The sequence below is a fragment of the Halichoerus grypus genome, chromosome 6, assembly GCF_964656455.1.
Source record: "Halichoerus grypus chromosome 6, mHalGry1.hap1.1, whole genome shotgun sequence".
NCBI classification, from domain to species: Eukaryota; Metazoa; Chordata; class Mammalia; order Carnivora; family Phocidae; genus Halichoerus; species Halichoerus grypus.
The window spans coordinates 174,956,662-174,968,815 of NC_135717.1; the positions used below are offsets into that span (position 1 = coordinate 174,956,662).

At 51.7% G+C, this 12,154-nt stretch overlaps 1 protein-coding gene across 1 annotated transcript in view; it reads left to right on the top strand.

The window, feature by feature from the left end:
• FBLN1 (fibulin 1) overlaps positions 1–5,639 on the top strand; it is an 82,533-nt gene extending 76,894 nt beyond the window's left edge. Inside the window, exon 17 of the mRNA XM_036120572.2 lies at positions 4,835–5,639. Within this exon, the coding sequence (XP_035976465.1) occupies positions 4,835–4,974 (140 nt within the window). The 3' untranslated portion in view covers positions 4,975–5,639. The remainder of the gene's footprint in view (positions 1–4,834) is intronic.
• The last annotated feature ends 6,515 nt before the right edge of the window (positions 5,640–12,154 follow it).

A 12,154-nucleotide genomic window follows, 5' to 3' on the forward strand; every position in this document is an offset into this window, starting at 1 on the left:
TCCCTTGGGCCTGCATTTTGCTGCTAGACTGGTCATTAACTAGTGTCCTTCAGAGTCTTCCGTGGCTCCTCTTTCCTACAGCACAGAGTTTTGTCTTCCTTCCTAGATTGTGGGGGGCCTCAAGGACTCCTGTCCCTTCTTTCCTCTGGCCTTCTTTCGTCCTCCGCCTTTATCCCACTCAGTCATCATGATGGTGCTCTGTGCTGGGGACAGTGGGAAGAATGAGTTGCAGATGTTGCCCCTCGAAGGGGGAGCCGACTGTTGCTTCCCAGCCATGGGCAGGTGCAGCGTCAGAGCTGAGGGGGATGAGGTATCAGGTACCCCAGGGCTGGGGAGGCTTCATGAAAGAGGACCTAAGCGGTCCAGCTGGTCCCCAGTGCCTGGCACGCAACAGATACCAATATCATATCTGTAGGATCAAGTTGAGGGGAGAGTTGGGCCGCGGGGGAGACTTTTCGATCTCTGCAGGGCCACAGATGGGAGCACGTGTCTCTCTTCCTCCCCCCCCCCCCCGTTTCCCTGCTGCAGGAAGGTTGGTACTGGTTCTGAATGAACACTGGTCTAGAATCCACGGTGGGGAGGAAGCCAGGAGACTGCAGACCTAGACTCCTGGTTCTGTGAGACTGACGAGGTGTGAGGTCCTGGGAGCAGGCTGTGACCACCTCCTCAGCCTCATCTGCCTTTCTCTTCCCAGGATTGACACCGTTCTGAGAACTGGCCTGAACCATCATACTTTTGGGATTTGCCCAAGTCCTTCCTGCTTCCTAGGTTCATAATTATTCTTCAAAATCCAATTTAAATGTCTGTAGAATCTTCATTAAACCTGCCCTGTGTAGAATGTCCTCTAATGGATGGATGGGTGGATGGATGGATGGATAGCTCGGTAGGTGGATGGATGGATGGGTGGATGGATGGCTGGATGGATGGATAGGTGGGTAGTAGATGTATAGATGGGTGGGTGGATGGATAAATGGATGGATGGGTGGGTAGATGGATTGATGAGTGGATAGATGATTGGGTGGATGGATGGATTGGTGGATGGATGGGTAAGAAAGCTGTAAAGAAAGAAGTGATATCAGGAGAAAGCCTGGGCTTGGTCAAAGGGAGGACTAGGAGGTGGAACTCAAGCTCAGACTATCCTGGGAAAGGAGGGAACATGTTCACCCAAACCAGAGCTCCAGGGGAAGTGTGACTAAGCAGAAGTAGTGGTCAGGTCCACAGAATGGGTGTGGCCTGGAAAGGGAGCCCTGGGTTAGCTGGGATTATGGTTAGAGGTGGGGATTCAGTGCTGACTTCAGGTCAGAGGGAAGGGGTAGAGAAGCTCCTTCTGGTGAGGTTGGGGGGGAGCAGGGGGGCAGGCAGGGGACACACTTCTGAGCTCTGCTATGTGCACTCATGATTTCTTGTTTCACACTTGCAGCACGCATATTTGTCCTGCCTTAGTCATTTTTCTTGTTAAATGCAAATACCCTGCAGAAATCTCGGCTCTGAGAGTGACCTGCATCAGAAGTCAGGCCCACCTCCCCCCTGGCCCTTCCCAGTGCCCCTTTCACTCATGCAGCCCCTGGCTTCCTTCCACGCCTCTTTTGTCTCAACACTCAGCTGCAGCCGAACAATGAGCCATCGCATGGCAGAGACCAAACCTCGAAAAGTGCCCAACATGATGGATTTAGATGCAAACGCTTTCTACACATTCGGGGCTTTCCTTTTAGTACAATTTTAAAATCAATCCCGTAAAAATACTCAACACTTGCTCTGTTTTTCCATTATCCAAGAATTCAGCCATACTTTGAAAATCAGATCACATTTAATTTGGAATTGCAAAATGCTTTTTTTGCTGTCCAGTAGTCATTTCTGAGGGTGAAGGAGGAGGATGTCCTCATGCTTGTTTTGTTTCTGATCTTGAAGGTTGTTATTTTTAATCCCCGTTTCACAGAAGAGCAAATTAAAATGCAGGAAGGTTAACAAACTCTTCTGGGGTCATACTGCTCTTCCCTGTCCCCATGCTGAGCCACGAGGACAGCCCAACGTTGCCTTTATGTACTTACTTAGCACAGTGTTTGGCACACATACACAATGCCCAGAAACTTCTGTGGCTCTGAACCGTTCATGCTATTCAAATGTGTGTGTATAATAATTTTATAATATTTATATTTTACATATAAATGTATAAGCACATTTTATATTTCTATACAATATTCATAAATTTATATAAACACATTTATATATATAAATATATATATAAAAGTTTACATACATTTAAAATATATAATTATACATTTTTATATTAATATTTATATATAAGATTTTAATATATATTTAAATAAGTATATTTAAATATTTCATAGTATCTAGTTATATATTGGCATTATAATAATAACATAATTTAAATTATTTATAATCTATATCACATTAATTATATGCTATATAAAGAGAATAATGATAAATAGAAATAAATACATATCCGATCGTAGCTTGCAGAAATGTACTCTCCACTCCACTGCTCCTCTGTCCCAAAATAGTTCTCAGGCTCCCCCAGCCTCTCACCTCTTCCTTGAAGACCCGGAAACTTCTCTGAGCACTGGAAGCAGAGTAGTAACTTCTGCCCCGAGGGTGGGTGAAGTCAGGAGGTAACCCGGACCACTGAGTCTGGTGGGCAGCACCGTGGGCCTCAGGCCTGGGGAGAGGAGAAGCTGACATGGAGGGGGCCCACTGGGGAGCCCCCACCGACCCGGCCCAGATTCTGTGGGGGGGTTCGTGGGCGGGAGCGGCCGGGCCGTCAGGGGCCACTGGCAAACGGAGGGCTGCTGACAAGCCCGCGTCTTTAGCAGCGAGCTGAAGATGTTCACGGGCATTCACCCGGGACAAAGCTACAATGTCACCGTCGGGCAGGGCCAGAGAAAGGGTGCTGACAGCCTGCAGAATCTCTCTCCATCAGAGCGAAAGCCCTTGTTTACTTAGAATAGCCTGGAATTCCACCCCGGCTGCTGGGCATTTCACTTTTGAGACATAAGCCCAGAGACGGAAAGGGGGGATGGCACGCCGAAATTCCCCTTCTGAGCATGAACTTGGCGCCACTGCAGAAGGCCTTCGCCAGCCTGCAGTGTCCCCCGAGCCTCTGACGCGGGCAGGGGCGGCCCCCGGGGCCTGACGGCGCTGCCCCGTGCTTGGGTCCCGTCGGCGCTGCCCCGTGCTTGGGTCCCGACGGCGCTGCCCCGTGCTTGCTTGGGTCCCAGGTCTGCGGCAGGGAGTCAGCACTGTGGAGCAGCAAACCATCAGCGGCGATTTCTCAGCACGCGGTTGCGGAGCCGCCGGCCCGAGCTTGCCCCCTGCCCGCACGCTGCTGTGGGGCACCTCGACGGCCGGCTGAGGGGCGCCGGTCCACGCTTCCCACCCCCGCCCTCAGTGACCTCGCCTCCGCGGCTTAAAATCAGCCACGGAAATTGTACAGTCCAGCGGGAGAGCCACCCCTCGGGGCAGGTCCTAATATCAGAGCAGGCGGGACGGAGAAAGGACTTCGGACGTCGTTCATCCCTAAATGTCAACAGCTCTTGGTGGCACCTGGTCGGCCGCAAGCACCGGGAATCCATCAACCTGCAGACTTTGCTTGTGTTGCTTCCTCGGCAGGGGGGAGCCCCTCCTCCAAGAGGCCTTCCCTGACTCTGTCAGACTCCGTCTCCTCCATTCTCCTCTGCTGGACTTCTATGAGAACACGGCACTTAACTTAGATCCTTCACGGGCTTTGAAACCAGGATTCTGTTATTTTCTCTGTATCACTGAGAACGGCTCCGGGGGCCTATGGAGGAATGTATGGATGCAGGTGGAGGTGAAGGTTGAGCCCTCAGTCTGGCGGGGAGGCGGCCCTGCACACCCGCAGCTCATCCTTTGGGCAGTTGCTGTGCTGGGTCATCTGGATCGTGCGGTGCAGAAACACAGGGTCACATGGTATCATTTGTTCACTGAAAAAGCCGAGGCCCAGAAAGGGCAGCAGCGTCTCCACAGTCCGGCCAGGGTAACGCCCACCCTAGCCCCATCCATCTCATCCCAGAGGGCAGGAGAGTTCGCTCTGAGCCTCTGGGTGTCCTGCGGAGGCAAGGTTGGGCTAGCAAAGCCTGGCCTGGAGACAGGGAGATGGCCAGGCACGGGTTTGGAGACAGTTATGGAATCCACTCTTTCCCCCCAGTCCTGCTCCCCTGCAAATCTGCCTCGAGTTGTTCCCTCTTCCGAGCTGAGCTTTGTCTGTGCCCTGTACTCTGAGCCCCGGCGGAGGAGGCCGCCAGTCGTGGCCTCTGTGTGGTCCCTCCACCACCTGTCCTCCTGCTGATGGCCCTGGCCAAGCTCCGCTGCTCAGGCTGGACCTGCTCTGAGGCTCTGTGGGCAGAGCTGCCTCTCGCTCATTGGTCACCAGCAACACTGCTGAGCTCAGGTGTCACCCTCCACAGAGGCATGGACAGCGAGGGGTCCAGGGGCATGTCCCGTGGAGACAGCTCTGCTTGGATAAAGGGTTTCCAGGACCCCGCTGTGATCTTCAGTATCACAGGAGACAGGATCACATCTGCTTTGCTTCTTCCCCAGGGTCAGAACTGGGCACGGTGGGTAGGAAGGAGGGGGACGAGCGTCTATTGGGCATCCACTCCACACCAGGCCTGCTTCTAGGCTCTTCCAAATCCTCTGTCGGGTAGATGGCCAGAGTGAGCTCACTGTCATTTGTCCCCTGGAGGTGGAAGCAGAGCCCAGGGGTGACCACTGGGAGGTGGATGCTAGACAGGGGACTCAAACATCTGGCTCAGCATGGGACTTGAGGGGGTCTAAGACGCCTTCTGTTTCTCTCCAGGTGTCGTGCGCCAGGTGCGGCCCATTGTGGGCCCATTCCATGCCGTCCTGAAGCTGGAGATGAACTACGTGGTCGGGGGTGTGGTGTCCCACCGAAACGTGGTCAACGTGCACATCTTTGTCTCTGAGTACTGGTTCTGAGGGCCTGTCCATGGCGCAGCACGCCTGTGCCTCCAGGCCAAGTCATTGCCACACCAACCATGCCTATCCCTCGTGACATTTCTTAAACTGATGTATTTGTTTTAGTGTTAGGCCAACATGTATTAAGCTGGGCCAGATGAATAAGTTCATCTGATGTATTTTGGTATTTAAATAATGAGTCCAATTACTCAACTGTTTGTTGAAAACCTTGCTTATTTTTGAACGCAAAGGTTAAAGTTTGCTCCCTTTCTCTGCCCGGGGGCTAAGCATTGCTAAGGACCAAGGAAAGAAAGACATTTTTCACGGGGCAGCCAGTCTAGATGCCAAGAGAAAACCAGTTCTTGCACTGATCATATGAAATTTGACATTTGGTACATTTTTTGCCAATTGGATGCTGTATGTCCAATGACACGGTTGCTGTCGAGTAGCAGGTATGACCAGTTCTGCCCAGAAGCAGCATGACGCGATGCCTCGGGGCGCACTTAGAAGGTGCATTATGGTTCTGTTAAAGCAGGAAAAATTCTTCGGGAAAGAAAGACAGAGCCTGTTAGGTTTGTGTGTGGACCCTGTGCGGTCAGCAAGGGAGTGGCTGGGTTTTCTCTGCACCCTGCATCCATCTTTTCTTATCAGAGGTGGGAAAATAAACAGTTTTGTGATCCTCCTGATGGCCTGTGCATGAGAGTCTTTCAAGAAGGGGGCTCTCCTCTAGCAAAGCACCTGGGAATGCCCCTTCACGCCTTCTTAGAGACCCTCCTGCCCCCTGGGAAGCTCTGGGGTGGGACCCGGCCCGTGTATAGGAAGAGCTTCCCACCCATGTCGTTTCTGATACCATGCTGCCCTCTGACAGGTGTGGCTCAAGCCCACTCCATGCCCCACGTCCAGCCCTGCTAGGCAAGATAGTATTCCGTATGGGATCCTGGTCCCTTCTAGAAATCACCGGGGGGAAATAACGATTCCCTTCAGCAGGAAAGAGAGACCACCGGGTGCAGTGAGTTCCCATGCACTTGGCCTGTAGTGCTTCATTCATTGCTCCCAGAACCCAGCAAGGTGTGCATGATCAGACACAATTTCAAGATGAGCAAAGAGGACTCAGAGAGAGGAACTCCACTGCCCAAGTCACACAGCTTTTTAGGGACACGGGATTCAAATTCAGTTTATCAGGTGCCAAACTCCATCCCTCTGTGAAGCCCTGGGTCAGAAGAGAGGTGGATAGACTGGGTTTATAGGGTGTCCCAACACCCTCAGCCTAAGCTCTGCAGCACACTGGGACCCACAGGGATTCAGCACCAGGGCCCCTCACTTCCACACATGCCTCTCCTCTGGATCCTCCCCGGGTTTATCCCATCTTCTTAGGCAGGGACCCCACTTGTGGCTCAGAGCCTCTCTTCTCCCATGTGCCAGCTCATCTCAGCAGACTGGACCCTGGCACTGGCTGAGAGCTCAACCCCACATGGGATGTCACCCTTGGGATTTCAACGTGGCTGGTGTTCTGGTCTTTGAAATGAGCACTGCTCCAACTGCAGAATGTAGTCTGTAGCCGCCTTTGGGAACTCCCTGTGTTTCTGAGGTCACTCATTCTGGGCATTGGTCTGTCAAAGCCAGGCCAGGGCCAGCCAGGCACAAGACCTGCGGGGCCTGGGCATCTTGAAGTCGTGGGAAGGGGAAGAACGGGAACAATCCAAGGAGCCATCCGAGAAGCTCTGAATGCCAGTGAATTGGGGTCTTGGCAGGGAAGGGGGGACCTGGGGTCCGATCACAGGAATGGAAGCCTCAAGGTGATGGGCAGGAAGTGAGAAGGCCGCTTGGGGTTCTGGTTTCCTGCCTGCAATTTGGGGGACAAGTCTGCAAGGGCCAGACAGTTGGGGCCCACGCCCTCAGAGAGAGGGAGGTTTCTCCTGCTCCGGGATTCCTGCGTGGGGCCGAGTGGGAGGACAGAAGCAAGGACCCCTGCAAAAGGCCTTCCCACTCTCTTTATAGGGGTTAGGGTGGGAGCTGCCATTGGCGGACAGAGCCACGCCTCCCGTCTTTGATTGGCTCTCGGGAGAACATGTGACCCGCGTTGGCCAATCAACCTTCCTGAGGGTGGGCGGGGGGCGTGGGCGCGGGCAGAGGGAAAGCGCAGAGGGCGGGGAGCTGCCAGGAGGAAAAGCAGAGGGGAAGAGCGTGAGCCGGGCCCTTGCCCCGCGCGACTCAGAGAGCCAGAGAGGCCGAGTCAGACCTCACCTTGGCAGGGGCCAGCAGCGCGGGCCACCGCCATCCGCCCAGCCTCGGTTTCTGCACCTGCAAAGTGGAGGCAGTGATCCCTGCCCGGCCGCCCCCCCTCGATGGCAGCCCGCGGCGCCGGAGACGAGGAGCACAGAAGGGCTCTGCATCTTCAAGTGCTGCGTACCTGTGCCCGATCTTAATGCACTCATCGTCCAAAGTGATGAGGAGGACGAGGAGGAGGAGGAGGAGGAGGATAGCGATGGCCTCTGTCAGTCAGGCCACACCAGTGCGCTCTGCATTTCCTTTTCTTAGCCACCCGTGAGAGACTGGGGACACAGTTGTGTAGATTACACAAGAGCCCAACTTTGCGTATTTGATATCATGCTCTGGGTTGGGCACCGGATGGAGCAATAAGTGTCCCATTATTCTTGCCAAGTAATTACTTCCAGGGCCCAGCTTCGGCTACATTAGGGGCCCAGCTAATGGGAACCAGCAGGGCCTCTGGGCCCCAGACCACAGTGATCTCTTTTTAATTGCAGCCTTAGGACAAAATAATCGAGGGGAGTCACTAAAGGGAAAGCAAGTTTATAAGCAGGATGAGAAGGCAAAGGCCCACAGACATTAGACCGAACTCTCTTTGCTGATTTGGTAGCAGAAGAAAGTTGGAGGGAAGGTTCCAGAAGGTCTTTGTTGTCATGTTCTGCCGGAAGGCTGTGTCTGTTTTGAATGAAGGGAACCTACACTAATGTTCAGAGGAGCACTGCAGCGTGGTGGCAGGAGGGCCTAGGTCGCCTGGCGTCCTGGAGGGACCAGTGTTAAGGTGGTGACCACCCGGTCACCTAGAGCCCAAGGAGGTTAGCTTTCCTAAGTCCCATCAAGGTCCTCAAGTTCGTTCAGGTGAAAAAAGACACCTGGAAATCATGCTACATTTTCTCGTTACCAATATTTTATCATGAAAATTTCCAAACATACAGCAGAGGTGAAAGGATTCAACAGTGAAGGCCAGGGTACCCACCACCTAGATCCTACCATTAACATTTTACAAGATCAGTTTGCGTTTCAAAGAAATATGATTTGATGATATTAAATTTCACATTAAAAAAAAAAGCTCTGTGGGTTTTGCAGGCTCAAGGTCAGATCCTGCCACTCACAAACTGTGTGGCCTTGGGCACATTGCTTCGTGTCTCACATCCTCAGTTCTCTCTGCTACAGAATGAAAGTTAATTCCCTGTACTTCATGGGAGTGGCAGTAAGGACAAAATGATCTGATTACATAAACAGCACAAGGACCACCACACATCAGGTCCCCAGGAAATAGCGCTATCATTACAAATAGAGTTGAAGAAGGCATTCTTTATTCGGTTAGTCTCGTGTGGACAAGCCGTGGACACAGCAAGACTCCAGAGGAGTTTATGAGAGAGTCACCTAAAGGGGCTTCGTGTGAGCTGGCTGCCACCGCAGACTCCTTGCTCCTTCCACTGGGGACACCAGCAGCTAGAGGTCATGCCCACTTGTCCTCGGGTCACTTCCTGGATCACAGCTGGACTGTCCCCCTGGGCCAGTTCGCATATGGTGCCCCCGTTCCTGGCTGCACTCTGCTTGCCCGGATGACGTCTGGGTCTGGGTGTTGGCAACAATTCCTCATCTCCTGTCACACTTCCCAGCATCATTCATGCCAAAGAGATGGGCTCCTAGGGGCTGCTCACCATCCTCCTGGAAGTGGTATGAGACGGAGAGTGACTCTTGAGTGACTTGTGAAGTCTCAAGGGAGAAGTAGAGTGCAGCAGAGCTTGTATAATATGGCCCTTAGGGAGTGTGGGGACAGTCACCATGACCCCGAATAATCACATTACATTTTGTACAACACCTGTTATGTGTCAGGAACACCTCTGTAACTGTCCCCCCAAACGCACGCACGCATGCACACACATGCACGCTCACACACACACGCACACTCACACACACACACACACACATACACGCATGCGTGCGCACAGACTTCATCCTCAGCCCCTCTGCCAGGCCAGCTCAGGGCTATCTTCTCCCAAGAAGACACCTGTCGCATCCCTGGGATGATCCTCCACTCCCATCACTACAGAATTCACGGTGTCAATTCACAGTGTCACCGCCTGTCCTGTGCTCTTGATATACTAGCCCAAATCCACAATGCTGCTGTCCCCAACATACTGGATCTGTGACTTTACTTTCTCAAAACTTGCTATTGTAGAACTTCAAAAATGCATTAAAGTACAGCAAAGAGTCTACGAAACCTCTCATACCCATCACCCAGCTTCAATAATTACCAACTTTTTGCCAGTCTTCTTTCATCTCTCCCCTCCCCCTGGCTCCTTTATGTTATAGGAACATTTTTTTCAATAAACTTTATTTTTTAGAACTGTTTTAGATTCACAGAAGAGTTGTCAAGATAGGACAGAGTTCACATACACCTGGCCCCCAGTTTCTCCGTTGTTAAGATTTTGTATTAGTCTGGTACACTTGTTATAATTAATGAACCCATATCGATATGTCATTGTTAACTAAAACATGTACTTTATTCTGGCTCCCTTGGTTTGTACCAAATATCCTCTTGTTGTCCCAGGACCCCATCCAGGATCCCATGTTACATTCGGTTGTCATGTCTCCTTAGCTCCTCTGGGCTGGGACAGTTTCTCAGACTTTCCCTGTTTTTGATGACCTTGGCAGTTTTGAGGAGTACTGGGCAGATATTTGTAGGATGCCACTCAACTGGGATTTGTCTGATGGTTTTCTCATGGTTAGACTGGGTTATGGGTTTGGGATGACCACAGAAGGGAAGTGCCCTTCCCAGCCCCTCCTATCGGGGCACCTGCCATCCACAGGGCTGATCATTGTCAGTGTCATCACCTAGGTGAGGTGCGTCTGTCAAGCTTCTCCACTTGAAGTCACTCTGTCCCTGTGTCCATTCTGTCCTCTTTGGAAGGAAGACATTATGCACAGCCGGGGACTTATTCAGGGATGAGAACTTATTCTCCACCATCTTGAGAGCAGAGTGCAGGAATATTTTAAGGCAAATCCCAGACATCAAGTTATTTCATGTTTAAATACTTTAAACACTTTTTTCATATACATTTCTAATGATGAGGGCTTTTAAAAACATGACCACCATACCTGTTACACCAAACCATAGTAACGATGATTCCTTAATTATTTCTAATAAGTGGCTTATGGTATTTCTAATTCAACTCAACAAGCACTTAGCAAGATAGGTAGAAGGACCCTGCTGGGTGGGGCAGGGGCAGGGGCGGGGGGGGGGGGGAGGGTGGTGAGGATACAAAGATAAAAAACACCTGATCCCTGGGATGGGGGGATGGGGAGCAAAAGACAAGGCAATTATTTCCTTAACAAAAGGAACTTTTCATTTACCAAAGGATTCACCTTGGGACTGTTCTACAAAACCAGCTTCCACCTTGTGTTCATGGCTTACAACAAATGGACTTGCTTTAGTCTCCACTTTATGCTCCAAACCTCAGCCCAAACGTGTCTCCCGGAGTTGAGGCTTCTCCTGGATCCCCACCATGCAGGGCACAGACTTCCCTTCATACAACACGTGTTTGAAGCGTGTATCCTGCATAATCCCGGGACTGTCTGACCTGGAGTCCCAGGCATGGTCACCTGCTTCCGGGCGGGGCTCTGGCCACTGAGAGGCCAAGTGATCAGAGCCAGGAACTAGAGGCTGGGGAGGCAAGGGAAGGGGAAGGGTGTGAGCAGGACCCCCTGTGCACCTGCTCCCAAGTCTTGTTGGAGTAGGGCAGGGGGACTGAGGTGAGGCGAGGGGGCTAGAACGACATCCCCTCAGCCTCTGTTCGGTAAATGAAATAAAGTTCAAAGTTAGAAGGTACTAATTATCTATGTGTAGGCAGTTAAATAGTCTCCCCGCAAAAGATAGGTTTAAGTCCTGATCCCAAGCACCTATGAGTGCGACCTTACTTGGAAACAGGGTCTTTGCAGATGTGATCAAGTGGGGGATCTCTGGGTGAGCCCATCCCGGATTTATGGTGGGTTTTAAATCCAATGACAGGTGTGATGATAGAAGAAAAGAGAGAGAGACTCAACATGCAGACCCAAAGGGTATGGCCATGTGGAAAGGGACACAGAGGTCAGTGACGCACCCACAAGCCAAAGATTGCCAGCAACCTCCAGAAGCTGGGAGAGTCCCGGGAAGAATCTTCCCTCAGAGCCTCCGGAAGGAGCGAACGCTGCCAACACCTCGATTCCTGGCTGTGGGGGAGCGTACATATCTACTGTGTCAGCGACTCCTCGGTTTGCAGGAATTTGTTGCCGCAGCCATGGGAAAATGATATGGTGGTGTGTGTGTGTGTGTGTGTGTGTACATACATGTGCATGTATATTTTTAAAATTCCTGCTCCATAGTACATCTTTTGGCTTACATCATAGATGGAGTATCTTGGACATCATAGATAAGGAATTAATACTGTTATTTCCTCATGTTTTGCAAAAACGAGGCACACCTGAGTGTGGGTGCATGCGCCTTGCACGTCCCTTTGGTCTCAGTCCTGGGGAGAGCAACTCCATCGAGGCACCTGTTTCCCTGGGAATTGCTGCCGGGGGCGTGGGGGGGGCACAGAGCACAGGGAATCATCCACCTCAACACGACTGCTTCAGTGAAAACAAGCATCCTGAGTGATAGCAAGCGGCAGACAAAGTGCAGCTGCCTTCCATTTGGAGAATTTAGTGGTGATTCCCCGTGGCCACCCCAAGTTCAAGGTGCCACGATTTAATTATTCAACATTAGGGGGCATTAGAAGGTTTTGGCGCGTGGTGACGAGGGGTCCATTTTTAACACAGCTGGTGTATTCGTGTCTGTGGCATCTGCATGACTCGGGGTCATGTAGGCCACGGTACTTTAATCACGCATAAAACTATGTACGGGAAAGGGTCAACAGTACGAGTCAAAGTGAAGTGATTACTTCGAATC